The sequence below is a fragment of the Aphanomyces astaci genome, assembly GCF_000520075.1.
Source record: "Aphanomyces astaci strain APO3 unplaced genomic scaffold supercont1.39, whole genome shotgun sequence".
NCBI classification, from domain to species: Eukaryota; Oomycota; class Saprolegniomycetes; order Saprolegniales; family Verrucalvaceae; genus Aphanomyces; species Aphanomyces astaci.
The window spans coordinates 323,269-341,400 of NW_009798302.1; the positions used below are offsets into that span (position 1 = coordinate 323,269).

The 18,132-nt window shown below is 47.3% G+C and overlaps 4 protein-coding genes across 8 annotated transcripts; 2 read left to right on the forward strand and 2 right to left on the reverse strand.

The window, feature by feature from the left end:
• The first annotated feature begins 569 nt into the window (after positions 1 to 569).
• Positions 570 to 2,101, forward strand: H257_12251 (hypothetical protein). The gene is made up of 2 exons (XM_009839402.1): positions 570 to 1,369; positions 1,417 to 2,101. Exons 1-2 carry the CDS (start codon positions 598 to 600, stop codon positions 2,025 to 2,027), a joined length of 1,383 nt encoding a protein of 460 aa, XP_009837704.1. The 5' UTR covers positions 570 to 597; the 3' UTR covers positions 2,028 to 2,101.
• A 420-nt stretch (positions 2,102 to 2,521) lies between these two features.
• Positions 2,522 to 9,812, reverse strand: H257_12252 (hypothetical protein). 3 transcript variants are annotated; one of them, XM_009839404.1, is made up of 16 exons: positions 9,179 to 9,812; positions 8,757 to 9,131; positions 8,194 to 8,352; positions 7,500 to 7,726; positions 7,349 to 7,450; positions 6,912 to 7,040; positions 6,540 to 6,624; positions 6,339 to 6,401; positions 6,151 to 6,249; positions 5,944 to 6,021; positions 5,273 to 5,520; positions 4,429 to 4,516; positions 4,180 to 4,343; positions 3,561 to 3,642; positions 2,862 to 3,382; positions 2,522 to 2,817 (listed from the first exon to the last, which is right to left on the reverse strand). In XM_009839404.1, the coding sequence occupies exons 1-16, from the start codon at positions 9,794 to 9,796 to the stop codon at positions 2,676 to 2,678; spliced, it is 3,180 nt and encodes a 1,059-aa protein (XP_009837706.1). In that variant the 5' UTR covers positions 9,797 to 9,812; the 3' UTR covers positions 2,522 to 2,675. The 3 variants fall into 3 exon arrangements, with proteins under 3 accessions (XP_009837706.1, XP_009837705.1, XP_009837707.1); XM_009839403.1 differs by having other exon boundaries at positions 2,522 to 3,382; XM_009839405.1 differs by lacking the exons at positions 2,522 to 2,817; positions 2,862 to 3,382; positions 3,561 to 3,642 and having other exon boundaries at positions 4,060 to 4,343.
• A 59-nt stretch (positions 9,813 to 9,871) lies between these two features.
• On the reverse strand, positions 9,872 to 12,314 carry H257_12253 (hypothetical protein). Of its 3 annotated transcripts, none has more exons than XM_009839406.1 (4): positions 11,415 to 12,314; positions 11,286 to 11,353; positions 10,375 to 10,799; positions 9,872 to 10,305 (listed from the first exon to the last, which is right to left on the reverse strand). In XM_009839406.1, the coding sequence occupies exons 1-4, from the start codon at positions 12,268 to 12,270 to the stop codon at positions 10,029 to 10,031; spliced, it is 1,626 nt and encodes a 541-aa protein (XP_009837708.1). In that variant the 5' UTR covers positions 12,271 to 12,314; the 3' UTR covers positions 9,872 to 10,028. The 3 variants fall into 3 exon arrangements, with proteins under 3 accessions (XP_009837708.1, XP_009837709.1, XP_009837710.1); XM_009839407.1 differs by having other exon boundaries at positions 9,872 to 10,316; XM_009839408.1 differs by having other exon boundaries at positions 9,872 to 10,799.
• A 1,872-nt stretch (positions 12,315 to 14,186) lies between these two features.
• On the forward strand, positions 14,187 to 14,726 carry H257_12254 (hypothetical protein; the record flags this gene model as incomplete). Its single annotated transcript, XM_009839409.1, has 1 exon — positions 14,187 to 14,726. Exon 1 carries the CDS (start codon positions 14,223 to 14,225, stop codon positions 14,724 to 14,726), a length of 504 nt encoding a protein of 167 aa, XP_009837711.1. The 5' UTR covers positions 14,187 to 14,222.
• Between the last annotated feature and the right edge of the window lie 3,406 nt (positions 14,727 to 18,132).

The following is an 18,132-nucleotide window of genomic DNA, read 5'->3' on the forward strand; positions in this document are numbered from 1 at the left end:
TATGATTGGTCAATTCTAAGTTCTTCACCGAATACGGTATATTCTACCAATCACAGGCCTATACGACAGTACTTCAAGCGAAGACGCGTCTGGTCGAACTACATACTTAAGTACTACGTAGTAACATGGCATTTGTTTGTCTCGTTGTTTGTATACTATATTTGTCCCATACGTTTTTCCCCGAATTGGACGAAGTTTTGTGCAAAAGTAGCTTGGAAGCTGATCCTCCAATCAATTAGCCAGATTTCAGAGGATTTTTCTCGCATTTCATCCAGAATGCAGTCCAACCTGAACTCCTGAGCTCCGCGCAAGTACAGTACGGTACACTGTACATTTCCCTTCGTCCGTGCTACTATTTCACTGTAGATAACCAAAGGTTCCTGTGCTGGCATACACTCGGAATGACCGACCTGCCCATGCATTTTGTACAGGAACGTTAGCAGCACTTTTGTGTATCCATCCAGCGTTCTTTTGTGAAATCGCCTTTCTCTTTCGGTTTCAACGGTTTTGTCGCCCTTCCGACCACTTTCCAGTAACGTGATTGGCCAGCGCCGATTCGGCAAATCGGTTTCGCTTTTGCTACCATGTCAATGCAAAATGCCATCACGAACATCGTTTAGCGGCGGCAGTGCGGCCATCTTGGTGGCGCTACTGGTGGCTATTGTCCTTCAGACGTGGCACCACCCCTCATCATCCTTCTCAGTGCGCGGCATTCCTTCCATAGAATGGCATGACTCGGTCCTCCCGAGCTTGCATGCGGCGCGGACACCAGTCTTGCTCGTCCATTCCCCAACTGACAAGTGGAACACGGCGCAGTGGACGCTTGCGCACGTTCTGTCGCGTTTCAACCGAATCACTGTTCATTCTGCTTCCCCACCTGTATTCAAGCACTACGACCCGAGCTTGGAGCTCAGCTCCGTGTGTCCCCGTCCTTTCAACACGTCGACGGTCAACACCTCATACGCCCACGCACTCCTCACGTCCACCCACACCGACAGGGACCAACACGACGATGTTCCATCCACTGGCTACTACATCAATGACGAGCTCCGCCTTCTGGCTCCGCACCTCGCCGCCGACATCCGTCCAACGTCGCCGTTCGTCGCGCCCTCGGCGTCGTCCTCGACGTTTGTCAAACTCTGGGTGGGCGGGCCAAAAGTGGTCGCAAACCTACACTACGACGCAACGCACAACTTTTTCCACCAGATCCACAGCCCTAAAACGTTCATTTTGTTTCCCCCCGATGCCTTCGACTCGTTGTACGTGCACTCGCGACTGCATCCCAGTCATCGGCAGTCGCAGCTCGACCTGACGTTGCCCGAGGCCGACCTCTTGGCCCGGTTTCCTCGGTATCGGCATGCTTTACCATGTACTGTACATGACATCTAAATTCGGTAATGATTTGAATGCTCGTAGCTCGAGTACAAGTGACGTTGCAGCCTGGGGAGACCATGTACCTGCCTCCATTTTGGTTTCACTGCGTCATCACGACAGCGCCGTCGATATCGGTCAACGTGTGGAGTGACAGCATGGAGTTGTCGTTGCTGGAGTCGTTGCTGCAGAACGCGATGCCGTACCTTTCCTCGTTTGAAGCCCACGGATGGGTGCACGACCTGCCGAGTCACTTGTTTGCGTTGCAGCTGTACGTCACCACTCTACTAGGCCGAGTGATGCCACACCCCCGAGACTGGATTGCCATGCACATCGACTCCATCACGTCGTCTCAAGGAGGTGCCGGTGCTGCTACTGCTTGGCCCCTCGACCCCTTCGACTGCGGCGCCCCGTCGCCTTCTCGTTGTACTCTCCAACGCATCCACGACGCCATGAAGTCCCATGTTGACAAGGTCATGGCGACCTCGTTCGACAGAATGCCCACGAATGCATCCAAGGTGATCTTGATGTCCAGCTTCGTCGAGGCAGTGCTGGCCCATACAGTCGACCCCGTGCACGTGCCTGCCTTTCTGCACGCATGCATCGCAACCCCCGACGAACGCGATGTCTTTGAAACCATCACCACCAACCATTGATCAAGCCCTACGTACTATATATAGTATGGGAGATATAGTTTTGGCAAACTAATGTATTGTCGATTTGATACAAATTTGGGGAGGGGGTGCAATCGACCAAACCGATCCACAATCGATCTGATTGGTTGAATTTCATTGAGAAGGTTTTGATTGGCTAATAATTTTGAGCTAATCTGAAGTCGCCAATCAAATCGATTTAAATTCCAACGAGAAACCACGCCACAACACGAAATTTCACTCGAAAGCACAATAGTACTACAGTAATTTGTATCGACACTGTGAATAGACCAACCAACGTTGCCATTACAGTATTACATGTAGTACAGTACCTAGTACATATTGATGTTTGTACTTTGTTGCTCGCCGTTCATTGGACAACGTCAAGTGCAAGTTGATATTGACCATGCTACAGTACTACTGTATGGTCTGCAAAACGGTTTACTGGCGTCGGCTGATACTATATAGCAGTAACGTTCTCATAAACATAGCATCGTGCTGCTGTCATCGTTACCCACGATAGTATTGCACGAGATTCGCTCTTCTACTACTTAGTATTTACTCCGAGTACTACTTATAACTCACTCCTAGCCACCCATTCACCCCCTTTGACGAAGCCATCGGCGTCATGTGTGCAACGACAGACTGATCTCATTCGTCTGGGGCGGTCGTCAGGTCGTCAGTACTATTCGAGCCAAAGTAATCGACTGGGGGCATGTGGAGACGGGCCACCGGACTTGTGTGCCATCCCACGGGCAGGGGGCTTTGTTCTCGCTCGAGCAGCACCGCATCCCTACCCCAGTCTGTATACATATGTATTGGCTATACATTACGTACCCCGTGACGCTGATCATGTTGTACACTTGGTTGCGGTACAGCTGGCTCGACTCGATCGGTACGAGGCGGAAGCTCAGCATGGCGTTGCCGCCTAACGCGCGGACATGGGCGCGGACAACCGAGATCGCTTCCGACAGAAACAGATGGAAGAACGCGCCGAGTCCGCCGCACTCGCGCACGGTCCAGCTCTCCTTGATAAAGTGCAGCGTGATGCGCCCGAGGTACCGCAAGATCTTGGCGCCAGGGACATACGACAGCGGCGTGAGTTCGATCCATTCCCGGGCGTGGGGGCCGATAAACGCGGCGATGTCCGCGGACGGACTCTGGGGCGGGCGAAACGACGAGGCGTTCTGGAGGATCTGCAGGCGAAGCGACGAGTGATCGGATGGCTCCCCGTCGTCGTCGTCGGCATCGTCTGGTTCCAACGACGTGGATCGTCTTCCCGCAAGTGGAAGGAGCGAGTCGAGTGGCGGCAGCTCAGGCCCGGCCAACATGGCCATCCCCATCAGAACCACTTCAATCTACAACAAAATAAAGATATATGAATGCACTTGGCCATTTCCATAGTCCGTTGACACGTATTCACATCCCCAATATATATATTATATATATATACATATATATGGAGGAAACCCAAATATGTACATATATATATATATATGGAGAAAACCCAAATATGTAAATATATATAGATCGTACCATGTTGTCGCCGGCAAGTGCCACCCGCGTGCGGAGCCCACACACAACACACGGTGCAAACGCGCGCAGTTTAAACAGCAAACTAATAAAATATATATATATAAATCAAATTTTAGGATGAAAAAGTAATATTTTCAGGTTGACAACATATCGAAACATGATCACGTTTGAGAGTTTTTTTTGCCACATCAACCACCAAAAGCCCCCATATGTATGTCATGTTTGGTTGACAAAATATACCATATTTAGGTATCACGAAAACATCACTTTAGGGCCCGTCTGGTAAATTGAAATATTTCAATATTCGGGCCCAATACGCCATTTTGGGACCAAATTCAATAAATCTGATAAGAATTGAAACATGTTTGAAAGTTTTAACCCAAATCCAATAAATACTTCCACGTGGGATTTACTCGTTAAATAGGTCCAAAACGCCACATTACTACAAAATGGACGACCTTTTACACCTCCATTTTGGTTTATCCTATTTTACGAGAAAATGGAATATTATTTTTGAAAGGTTACCCGACGCACCCTTACCAATCAACCACCATCCATCTCATTTTCGTATCACTTTCGAAACATCAGAGTTTTTCCGACGACCACCATGTATTAATACCTAGTAAAGAGCATCTTGAACACATGTGAAAAGAGCACGTTCACGCGCGTGTCCCGCGTGTGCTCTTCGTCCCACTCCACTCGTTTCATGGACAGAAACAGGTGGATGTTGGCGCCATGCTGGGTCGTCCCTGGCAGACTGTCCGTGTTGCAGATCGACACGCCCTACATCCCCATAAGCAACCAACATAAGGATGTGCTTAACTATTCAGTAGGTGTGGCGGAGATAGAACGACCCACCCCCACTTACCTCAGGCAACGGCTGCTCCAGGAGTACCGACATGAGGTCCTCGTCGGTCTCGTCGTCGATCTCCAATACAAACGGGTGCTTGTTGTCTCTATAAAAACGTCATGAGTACAATTTCTCGGTCTTTCCCGTAGCTCCATAGCATATTTTCCCATGGTATTTATTTCACAAGAAATCTCACACACTCAAATGTCCCTATTTCAACCCATGTTGCATACAAACTCTCACACCCTCGAAAATGTCTCCATTCAAAATCTCACACTCTGAAATGTCCCATGTCAAACCAAATTCTCACACACTCAAATGTCCTCCATTCAAACTCTCGCGCACACACAACTCAAATGTCCACCCCCGTTGATGTGACCATATGTGAAAATCTCACACTCTGAAATGTCCCCATGTCAAAACAAATCTCACACACTCAAAAATGTCATCAAACTTTCACATACTCAAATGTCCTCCATTCAACAACTCTCGCACACACAGCTCAAATGTCCACCACCCCCATTGATGTGTCCATATGTGAAAATCTCACACTCTGAAATGTCCCCATGTCAAAACAAATCTCACACACTCAAAAATGTCATCAAACTTTCACATACTCAAATGTCCTCCATTCAACAACTCTCGCACACACAGCTCAAATGTCCACCACCCCCATTGATGTGTCCATATGTGAAAATCTCACACTCTGAAATGTCCCCATGTCAAAACAAATCTCACACACTCAAATGTCATCTACCTTTCATATACTCAAATGTCCTCCATTCAAACTCTCGCACACACAACTCAAATGTCCACCCCCGTTGATGTGTCCGTCCATATGTGATTTTTGTTGACCACTCACCCGTTCGAGTCTGAATTCACCACTTCATCATCCGATTCTGACGACGAGTCCGACGACGATCCCTTGTCCTCGTCCGCTACCACCAGCACCTCGACGGTTCCTTCCATCGACGGCTTGCGCTCAATGACGTCGTCCTTCTTTTTCAGCTTGCGAAGCGCGCGCTTGTGGCCTAGTCGGTCGTCCGAGTCGATTTTGGCGCGCTCGGCTTTGAATTCGGGCGGCACGACACACTTTGCGTCTTGTTTCATCTATATACCACTAGATCACACCATGACATATATATATATAAATAATAGGATTTTTTTTTTCAATAAAAAATGTATTTTTATCTATAAAAGATGATTTTTTGTCATCGACATAATGACTTTTTCGTTCGTGGTGTCGTCTGTCGTTTGTATGTATCAAACGAGCAAACATAATAATAATAAAATTCATCTATATACCACTAGATCACACCATGATATATATATATAAAAATAAAAGGATTTTCTTTTTAAAATAAAAAATGTATTTTTATTCATAAAAAGAAGATGATTTTTTGTCATCGACATAATGACTGTTTCGTTCGTGGTGTCTGTCGTTCGTATGTATCAAACGAGCAAGCATAATAATAATAATAAAAAGTTTTTTTTTTTGATCGATAGAATGATTTTTTTTCATGTCGTTCATACCAACGCCCGGTTGCGATTGCTCTTGGCTTCGATTTGAGATTGCAACTGCACCAACCGCCGGTCTTCGTCGTCTTTGACCTGGATATATATATATATTTTATATATTGTCATCCACAAAAATGTGAATATATTTATTCGAGTTGTATTGTTGTTGCTGCTCACCCATGAAACAAATATTATATATATATACATATACATTGGACTCACGTCGATGTTGCGGGTAATGCGCAACGGTTGCGGCATCGGGAGCGCTGGTAAGTAAATACCCGTGCCCGTGATAATCCCAATCACAAACCCGCCACTGATCTACAAGTAATAAAAACGATCTCTCATTATTAATATAGCTCCATTTACTAAAAGTTATAGCTATTTGTGGACATATCGATTTGACTTACTTGCACTTGTGACTCAAACCCAAACAGCGCGTTCACACCCAGGACGCGCATCTTGGCCATGAGCTATATTATTCACATAATAAATGTGTTAATTTTAACGTATTGATACATAAAAAATGTGATTTATTTATTTTAGCATAATATATAATCATTCAGAGGAACGTTCATCAAAGGGTTCGTTCTATCTATGGCGGTAGTTACCTGCCGATGCATTTCGTACTCCAAGAACGGCAGCGCTTCCGACACGATCGTAGCGTTGGCATCTCCCGTGCCTCGACGGCGCTGACTACAAAATAGATCACCACCAAGAAAAATCAATAAAATCCACAAACAAAATCAATAAAAAATATATATATATTTCATTGATCCCACCAACCGTCCACCAAAACTTCACATCGTCGCGTTTATTTCATTATTTGTTAAAAGCAAAACATCAATACACAATATTCCGTCCATATATATATATATATATACAGGTGACCCCCATCCATCCATCCACATGCATGTTTTGCCACATATACTGCGCATATACTTTGTGATTGCACGAGTTCGACCCGCCGAATCACTACGTACCGGCATACTCGAGCTTGGATGAACGTGCCCGAGCCTGTGATAGCCATGCCGCAGAGGGGTTCCGTCGAGCACAGCAGCATCTCGGGCACCCACTTGCGACCGCACACGCCACACCGGACCATGCGCATGCTACACATCAAAAATAAGATAAAAATAATAAATCAATATATTGTCGATTTGATATACAAATTTGGGGAGGGTTTGGTGCAATCGAATAATCGCGCCGACCAAATAACCGATCCACAATCGATGTGATTGGTTGTTGAATTTCATTGAGAAATGGGTTTTGATTGGCTAATAATGTTGAGCTCATCTGAAGTAGCCAATCAAATCGATTTAAATTCCAACGAGAAACCACCACACGATGAAATTTCACTCGATAAAGCCCCGTTTTTGTCCAATCCTTGCCATCCATCCATCATCCATATCGATCGTACTTGGAGAACGGGGCGAGGCTGCGCGAGTACGGGATATGGCACATCATGCACGGGGACTCGTGGAAGACTGTGCGATTGCTGCTGGCTTTGGTCGGCCGTCTCCTGTCCATTCATTTGAGTTTGCCTTGAAAACATTGTCGTATGTACGTACGCCGATCGGCTGAGCTGGGGGGATGCGTCGAGGGCGTCGGCGGCCGACAGAGGTGCGGCTGTGGCATCCGGCGGGAAGGCAGCGGTGGGCCGGCGGGGCTTTTTGGGGTACTTGACCACAGCGGCGGTGCCACATGCCGACATCACACACACGTCGTCGTGGATCGTGCACGATTCATTATAGCCAATCACAAACGAGCACTGCAGCGACTGCGCGTGCGCTCGGACCTGGGCATATACCAAGTCACATATATTGTCAAGTCGATATATTGTGCTTTCGAGTGAAATTTCATTGTGTTGTGGTTTCTCGTTGGAATTTAAATCGATTTGATTGGCTACTTCAGATGAGCTCAACATTATTAGCCAATCCAAACCTTCTTAATGAAATTCAACAACCAATCAGATCGATTGTGGATCGGTTTGGTCGGCGCGATTCGATCAAATCGGCAGACAATCAAAATTCGACCAATCAAAACCCACCACACGAATCAAGTGGCCAATCCAAACATCTCGCTTCTTCCACCAGTCAATCAGTGGGTGACTTATATTGGTCAAGTTTTACATATAATACAACATTTACAGGACAAACAATCGACCGATACATTTGGCGAATCTCGACCTTCGACGTGATATGATTTGGTCCTTTGATTCGTGGTGGGTTTTGATTGGTTAAATATATTTTGATATTCTGATACCTCTTCACGCAGCTCGAGCCACCACGAGTCGCGGGTCTCCTGGTCGGCCAGTTTGGTCGCCATTTTGCCAAGAAATTTCACGGAACGTGCCGTGACAATGCCGCCGAGGCGCACGCGCGTGTCTGGGTGGAATGCTTTCACCGTCAGCAGTTGAATCTCCTACAACCAACTAGTTAATCAACAAACTACTACTACTACTACTACTACAGTATTGCGACAGCCAACTACTCAATCCACCAACCAACGAGTTAATCCACTAACGACTACTACAACCAACTAGTCAATCCACTACAGTAACTAACTACTACAACCAACTACCGGTAGTAGTCAATCCACTAACTACCACAACCAACCAGTAAATCCACTAACAACTGTACCACAACCAATGAGTTAATCCATACGACCAACTAGTCAATAAACTAACTAGTCAATCCACTAACGACTACGACCAACTACCGGTAGTCAATCAACCAACTAGTCAATCAACTCACTAACAACTACAACCACTAACAGGTAGTACAACCAAACAACACTCCAGTCAGTACTACAATAAGTGTTCGTACATCATGGGCCCCGAGCTCAAACGTTTTGGTCGTGCGCTGGGGCTTGAATGTGCTCGTGAACTTGCGCAGGGACGCCATCGTGGCCAGTCGCGGTGACCCGCTTCCTTGGTCCGCGGAGCCAGCGGCGGCATCAACGGATGGCGACGGAAGGGTCGCAGCGTCGTCCGTGCCGACACTACGCTTGAGCAGCCCCGATATGAGGGCGTCCACGTCGCCATCTATCGGCGCCGCCACACCGGACGTATCCGTGGTAGGCACGAGGAAGACGGCTGTGCCGCACGCCCGCGCGACCATGCCGCTGTCCCCCTCCACGTCGAAGAACTGGCGGTAGCCCAAGACGGCGTTCCCACCCAGATCGAGTGCCTTTTTCCCTACCTAACATGAGGATGAGGCGCCGAGGATAGATACAAGACGTTCCGTACCATCGTGGACACTTGCGACGACAGCTTGTACAGTAGCAGTTGCCGATACTCATTGCTCTTCCGAGACGTTCGGAACGAATCGCTCCACGAATACTCGGGGTCGGCATGCACCACGAGCTCCTCAACAAACCCGAGCATGCGCTGCGTCGTGAAGATGGCTGGATCGAGGGTACTGAGCGAGAAGAACTGGACACCCGCGCTGGACTCGCGGAACGGATTGATGTCGCCAAAGTAGTGCAGTCGGATCACGAGATGCAACTCGCCGCGGACCCCCAACAATGTATCGTAGATGGGGTACCATCCCTGGACGCTGCACCCTTCCTTCATCAAGATGCAGTTCAGGTCCACGTACACGATACCGATCGTCGCGTCGGTCGTGTACACGTCATGGTCCATCACCTTGAACATGATCGGCTGGCTCTGCAGCACCGCGTCGTCCACGACATCGAACCGGAACTCTTCATCCCACCGCGGAGTCAACGACTTCTTCGACACGGTCGACCGCGCCTCGAAGCTAGCGAACGTAATGTCCACATACGCATCTGCTACCTTGGACGCGCGCTCCACCACCGGCAGCCCCCGCGCCTCCACCAAACGGATCTTGATCGTGCACGGCATGAGTGTGGACTTCTGTGGGTATAACGTAATGTATGCAATTCGAATATGCAGTTATATCATTATCCAATAATGTAGGGCAATTTAAGCACTTTAATGTTTATGTACGTCAATTTAAACACTTTAGTAGAATCCACGGCTGCAATTCCTTGTAACTGCCACCACATTTTATCGAAACAAGACATGAGGATGCAAGATGCTGGAGGTCCAGACGCAACCCGATCATGATTATGCGTTAGGTCGCTCGTTTCTTGACCGCGAGCACTTGGTACAGTCCAGCGATGTCCCATTCGACGTCGCTGATCGTGCCTTGGAAGTTGAGGACGTTCATCTTCATGAGCAGGTGCCTGTGCGCGTCCTTGTTGTGGCCGATGAACGTCTGAAAGTTCTCTTGCAAGACAAGGTCGAACCCGTGGAGGTCGAGCAGGCGGCGCAGCATCGACGACGGAATCAAGTACTCGGGTAGGTTGACTGCTTCTTCGTCATCTCCGTCGTTCAATGTAAACATGTACCTACATCATGTCTCATCTACTACCGTTTTCCCGTACGTAGCCTCAACGACACACACACACTTAACCTACCGCAAGCCAAACCCTTGGTCGTCCCGTGACGGGTGCAGCAGCCGGTCGCGGGTAGACGGATCCATGCGGATCGTACACAGCGTCCGGCCCTTGGCGTCCTGCAGCTCGATGGGCGCCGGCCCCACGACGTTCCCGTCGACTACTTCAGTCCCGCCCACAGTCGCCATGAGTTTCTGGATGATTCGATTTGGATCGATCGTCGTCGCTATAAACATGCCGCCCGGCCGCAGCGACTGGTGCAGTGTCTCAAAGAACCGTGTCGCACGCGGTTCATCGCAAAACATGTAGTGGAACGCAAACTGCATCGACACGACGTCAAACGAGTGCGGCCGGTCCACGGGCACGCCACGGTGCCAGTCGCGGCGCGTGGTCCAGCAAAGAAGCGTGTCTTGCAACAACGAGACCTCGCCCAAATCCCCATGGACCTAGTGAAAACATGAGATAAGGAGGATATGTGACGATGTTTCTTGACGCATGACTCTGATATTGACAACACTGGACACATTGCATCGTATCAACGCCACCACGGAGCCAGCACTACTACTAGTACTATTACTAGTACTACTACTGCTACTACACTACGTCTTGCATTCATACTAGTACTACTAGTACTACTACTACTACTATTACTACTAATACTAATACTACACATACTACACCTACTACTACTACTGTTACTACTACTATTACTACTGTTACTACTATTACTACTATTACTATTACTATTACTATTACTATTACTCCTTGATACAATCAATATACTAACTATACACTCTCACATCCATGCATATACATTTAAAAGTAAAAATAATAAAAGAGAGAGGGAGAGATGCCCAAAATGGGAGAGCCAAGGAAGGACATGTTAGAAATGTGAGATTTAGGCCACGAATAACGGGATGATCTGTACGTACGAGATGAATGTCGCTGCGGCTCAAGTCGCCATTCTGCTGCACTCTGGCGGCGGCGTCTTCCAACGACCCTACAACGCGTACGTACATGTGGGAGATGTGAATGTGATGATGATCATCATGATTCGGTACCCTTGGCGATGTCCACGCCCATGTACAGTTGAAAGTTGTGCTTGGCCCATTTGTTCATGTCGCCGCCCTTGCCGCAGGCCAAGTCGAGCACGCGGCTCTGCTTCTGGCTGTACTCTTGGATCAACACGCTCTTGACCCAGTTGTTCATGCAACGCATATGGTACAGCCGACTGTCGGCGCGGTCGCTCGTCTTCTTGCGCGACAAGTTGCTGTAGAACGCGGCCGCTTTCTCCTGGTCCGTTCTGTCCGAGGTGGTACCGCCGCTTCTGGACGTGATGGGAACGGCTCCTCGCGTGGCCGACCCGCTCCACACGGGCTCAAACTCGCGCGGTGGTTTCGGCGACGACCGACGATGCTCGTGCGATGGAATCGAAGCAGGAGATGATTCGTGATGCCGAGCAAACTTGGCCTTACTAGAATCGACGTCATCTTCATGGCCGTGTTCGGATCGGTCGTGCCGTGAGGTTGTGTGTTGCTCGTCGGGTGACGCGACAGAAGGTGCACCGACCGGCGAGAGAAGGTCGTGCAGTGAGTTGCTCCCGCGGCGCTGTGGAGGATGAAACGGAGGGGGCTCGACAGATGCATCTATGCTTGGAGCATGCGGCCGTTGTGGCGGTGGCGGCGGAGATGCTGGCGCCAACATGGTCGGTTTTTCATACGATCGGGTGCGCTTTTCGTCGCTAATGTGAAAGTAATACGTTCGTCTGTCGGCCTCGATGATCTTGCTCCATCCCTCGGGAAGGTCTTTGTCCACCCAGTACTGCTTCCCAGTCTTCTTGTTGAAGTAGTAGTCGAGCCCCTTGCTTCGCGATGTCAACACCTCCCATCCTTCTGGAATTCCTTGCACGGAAGCCATGGTAACTTGCGATTTCAACTGGTCAAAATAGCGCTGCTCCGATATAATCAGTATTGTCCATCTTTATTGACTACGAAGCCATTCATTGGTTGAAATCCGTCGTCCGAAATAAAATTAGTATTGCCCAATAAGTGTCGACCAAAATATTCTCATGACACTGTCTGAGGTAGGGAGCGAGCGGCTGGAGGAGCGAAGAAGCGACAAGATGGCGGCACCGTATCGCGGAAAAGCTACAAGGTACTTACTACCTCCGTCCCAGTTTAACCACTCCAAGCGTTGATTTTGAGACACAAACTCATATATTTGGAGTTTGAGGTGCGATTTGATCGGGGAGAACCACTACCGGTAGATTAATAGATCGATTTAGCAAGTCGTACTTCGAAGTAAAATTCACGACATACAGTACTCCTGAATTCAATGTATGGATGCGGTCTGGAATTTTGCAAAACCAACATTTTGGTATTCCAGTCCATATCCATAGATTCTTATCAAAAATATGCGGAATGAATGCGGTCTGGACAAGTTGCAAAACCTATCTAATAGGGAGGGTGTTTCACCTGTGGAGTCAGTTCACTGGGACGCAGATATAATAGAGACGTTTTCAACTCAGTTTGGGTGTTTTGAAGGTAGGGTATACACCCCCAGCTGTGGGGGAATTATTCAATGTTAACGTTATAGTACTACCGTATTTGTCGTACCTTTGCACCATGCCATTCCGTTAGAACAATTAACTGTTAATTGAATATTCCAAGTGTAAAATTGATTTGAGTTATAATATTATATTCACGTTATATCTTTCATGTTTAGATCAACGGCGGCAGCTTAACTATAAGGAATGGAATTGCTTCACTGTCCATTCGAAATCGGTGAATCGAATCGCAAGGTAAGGGCCTATTCCAAGTAGATATTTTTAGCAAAATGAAAAATAGGTACAGTTTCCTACGACGGACTTTTTTACCTCTTTTTGTGCGATTTTTTACGCTACTCACTATACCACTATACCACTATACCAAAAGTAGAAAAAGAGGTGCTTGACGTCTTTCGTGAAAAAACGAGGTAATCAATGTTGATTGGCTCATGCTATTTCTGAAAACTACTTGGAACTTCCCCTAATGAAATCCCCAAACAATTATTTACTTGTAAACAAAACGAGCATACATGTTTTAACAGTAAGCTCAAGCCGTGTACCATAAACCGTCCAATTTATTCTGTCTTGATTTGGGTAGAAATCGAAGGAAATGATCGCCAAGATAAAGTCTATTCAGAGCCGATTAATTAAGTAACGTTAGCATAGAATAGTGCCAACCTTTCAGCTTCATTCCATAATTGAAATCCCGGTCCTGTGCGACCAGCTAGCTGCATTACACGATAAGGTCTGTTTCAATGCGCCATAAAAATCACATTACGGACATTAGCGTTACACTCACAAGGTATATACTGCAGTGTCGACGAGTGGAGTACAGTTAGTCGTTAGACTGTCAAGATCAACGCCAAAACGGGGGTAACTAAAGTTAACCTTAGTACGATACACAAGACGGGCTTTGAATGTCAAACCAAAATGGTTCGCCAAAGACTCGCGGAATGAGTACCGGTATGGTTTTCAGATAAGTTTGAACAGGCAAAGTGTAACCAATACAAACGATCGATTGTGATCTGTACCGAATGTGACTTGAAACTTCCACTAATGTTAGACGCGAGATCTTTACTTCTCTCCAGGAACCTATTTGAGGCAGAGCCACGAACAATTGGAGGTATATTTGTTGTCGCATAAATTAGCACCCGCCATACGCTCCCAAATACACACGGAAAAGTCGACATATGAAATTGATTTGACTTGGTATGCAAAAAATAAAAGTTACAGTACTGTAGTGGAACTGTTCCGAGATAGATTCTCACTTTACAGTTAACGATATACTAACGTTATCCGCCCACCCCAAGTGCTACAATTGGCCATGACCACCGCAACCTTCACCCCCGTCAGGTGGCACGTCCCCGTCCCAATGTTCCTCCCGTGGAAGACATCAGAGTTCCTGCCACCCCTCGCCACGTCGGCCACGAAACACTCGAAACGCATCACATTCACCACGGCCACGACCTACTTCTTTGACGTCGACTGCGGGGGAAGCGCCGTGCCAAGCGACGACGGCCCACCCCTTGGGCTCGCCAAGACACATACCACACTAGAGTGCCATGACATTTACTCCCAAGTCCCCATGACCAGACCTAGACGCGTACGACGGTATGACCACGTGGAGCGCATGCTGTTGCTGCAGCATGCAGGGTATAGTCGGAAGCAAGTGGCGATGTGTTGCTTTGAAGGCATTGCCATTCGCAAGTCAAGGCTAGCGTCGAACGAAGACGCAGAAATTGAGCGATTAAAGAAGCGCCGGCGAGGGTACGAGGATGCAGTGGCCCTAACGCCAGGTGCGCCCAAACGTGCTACCCATTGTTTATGAGAGTTATTGATGCTTATGTGGCTGGGGTACATGACGTGCCATCGAGTCCATTACCATAATGCCGTGAAAGCTAAGGGGAAAAGCGCAACAGCTGACTGACTAGAATATTAAGTATTGCGACAAGCTTTCTCATGGGATTAAATTCTTACAAGTCCCTCATACGTACAGTAACATTTCAGTTCATGTAGGGGGCGAAGGTGAGTGTCGAGTAGAATGACTCAATGGATGTGCAGGCTGCACGCTGAAACTAATGTGCAAAGCACGAGTCAATGCTCTACCGGGAGGGAAATCGAAGAAGAATATGCGGCAGGCTCCCTCATACATCCAGCGGCATTTAGCCCGTCCATCGATGACTGGATGCCTTGGACGTGCGAATAACAAGGCCTTCACAACCCTTCAGCTGCATTCGCTTGTATGTAATGTAACGTTATATATATGTATGTATGTGGCTTGATTAATTGAGTTATTGGATTATCATTATTAAGGGACTTGACTACTGTAGCTCTTCAGTGTATTGGTGGCGTACAGCAAGCATACCGTTTTACATATAAAGTTATACTACAGTACGCACAGTAGTACCCAAGAATTGATGTGCAATTCAACGTTAGTGTATTCACCAGGCACAGTACTGTACTGTGTGCTGGGCTATGTCTTTTGGAGATAACAGTGAGAACCGACCGAGGAGGATAAATACATCTGCCCACGTTAGTCAACACGAAGTCATGGCGAGTTCATTCCGTCTGTTCGCAATCGTTGAAGGCGACAGTCGACTTAAGACCAGGAATATATGACGCTAGTGTTCTGAATAAGGCGGTTAACGTAAACGAGGGAAAACTGCCAAATCTTCACGGGAATGCAACGATTATTCGACCCCTCCTTTAAGTTCAGGTTATTTCCGGCATATTTCGTCCAAGGCGCAATATATTTCGTCCAAGGCGCAATATATTTCGTCCAGACTTTACATTGTTGCAGTATATTTCGCCTAATGTCTGGTATATGTGAAACCCTCAGGCGGTATATTTCAAATGATGTTTCATCTCTTTCGATTTTAAATGCAAATCAAGGAAATCGCAGATAGTGGATATGTAGCGTTTTGAACTTGTCTATATGAATCCTCTACAACCTTACACCTTGTAGCTCAAGCTGCTCTACGGTCTTGCCGAAAACGTGGGTGACATGCACGTTAGCGCCTGATGAAGTAGCGCGTTGATTTTCATCGAAAATCGAAATCGATGGAACATCATTTGAAATATATTGGGGTGACATATACGGGACATTAGGCGAAATATACTGCAACGATGTAGAGTTTGGACGAAATATGTGGAATGCTTAGCGCCTCGTATGAAATATACTGGAAATAACCTGAACTTTAAGGAAAAATAGTAGTGGTGCACAATCACATGCGCAAAATATAGCTTTTTGCAGTTATATTACAAGTGTTAATCGAGAAAAACAAGCAATTTTGATCTAACTTTGGAAATTAATTTGGGGCTGAAGTTGTTGTCTTAACTAAAGTATGTCATTTTGCGTAGAAGTTGTTTTTGAGGGTATGAAGCTATAGTAGTAACCAAATCGATTTGCATAGATTATGTATTCTCAGCGATTGCATATCCTCTGGTTAGCTGGCGCGTAAATCTGTCGGCCAACTCTACCGTCATTGAGTAATCCAATGATCGGTCACTGGAACTCAAGTCTCTGTAGTCTTTCAACCGTAACGTTATTGACGTTCATGAGTACCAAGACAAAGTCCCATTGCGATGTGATTGGAGTAACGGTTCGGTGCTGACCGTTACGTTCACACCTGCTAGAAGTCACCACAGCTTCACAGTAAATTTTCTATAAACGAGGCGGGAATGTGGTATATATTGTCATCCTTGCCGTTACATTTGCAGCTGTGTCTGTCAAAATGTGCCGGTCCTTCCGTTGATGGTATCCATAAATACCCCCTGACGATTTATAGAGTTGAGAAAAACTCCGGAACTTAGTACCAGAAACTAGAGGAGATTTCGGATCATAAAAATTTCGAAAAGCAAGGGTTTTATATCGTCGATTTCGGAGAAAATATCCTTTCCCTTTCGGTAGATGGGGAGCCAATTCGTTCGTGGACTTCGTGGATCGATGGTATAGTGGTCCAATGGGTCATTCGCACGTGTAGCGTTGGGGCAAATAGGGACGGCAAAGGCATATGAAGCATCGAATTGATTGAAGCTCATGTTTAGTTCAGTTGCTGTATCTACGGGACGTTCGGAAAGGCGTGGCTGAGAAGGCAACGAATGTCTTGCATCCGAAGTACCTCACTGGCACCAAAGCGCCAGCTGCCGAGGCGTGTTTCTATACTTGTAACTTATTAATATCTAGTGTGTGCTTCTAAGATTCGTTGAGATCAGCCACTTCCGGCCAGATTTACAGCTAGGCGCGCAGACGAAGCCAGTATTTGCCGACAGAAAAGCGTTGTACCAAGTCTGCAGATTTGGCCAATCACGAGCGATGCTTCGAATCCTGAAAACTGACCCTCCTAATGCAAGTTGACCATGCCGTTTTCGTGTTGGCACTTGAGTTCGGGCTTGAGCTCCTCAGTACTCTCCAGTTTTGACGAAGGGGGGATTGTGGACAGACGGCCACATCAACGAGTGAAAAACTCGAAAGTGGAAGAACTTGGCGCCAGTAATGTGAAACGACTTGCAATTTGATCAAAAACGCATGGGTTCGGCTCCAGGTCTTATCTTTGAAGCGATTTCGTTCTGGCTTGCAGCACATTATGCTCCATTTCACGATATACCGTACAAAGTAAGTCTTGGACCCTTGGTGGGTTGTCGAGGTCACCGCACTACGTCCATAGCTTGCGACTTCTCGATGCTCCACGCTAGCAATTATAGGGCGTTCATATGTAACCAGAAGGTCTAACGAAGTGGCTCAAGAACGAAGTTCGAGTGCTTGTTTAACTGTGAGTTAACGTTAGTCGGGGTTTCGTTGTTGAAGTCATCGCTCACTGGTCAACAATTCTGCCTGTCGCAGGAGTCAGCGATCAAAATATGACCATGTTGCATAGTCCACGAAACCGACGTTTTGGCAATGATACGCCCCAAATCAACACACTGCGTCCGTACAATCACAGTTTGCCATCAAGATGTACACTACTACTACTGCTAACTTACGACTGTCTATCCGTGCTATGCACGCTCAAACGCTGTGGTGGCAATATAACTTATCCCATTTGGCCAGTCGGGTTAGGGTTCTACATATCTGCCAGCTGGTTGCACTCATTACCGAATCGGCCACGAAGAGATAAGGAAACATGACAACAACGGCCCTCACGTGGCACGTCCCGGCCCCAATGTTCCTCCCATGGAAGACGGCAGAGTTCCTGCCACCCCTCGCCACGTCGGCCACGAAACACTCGAAACGA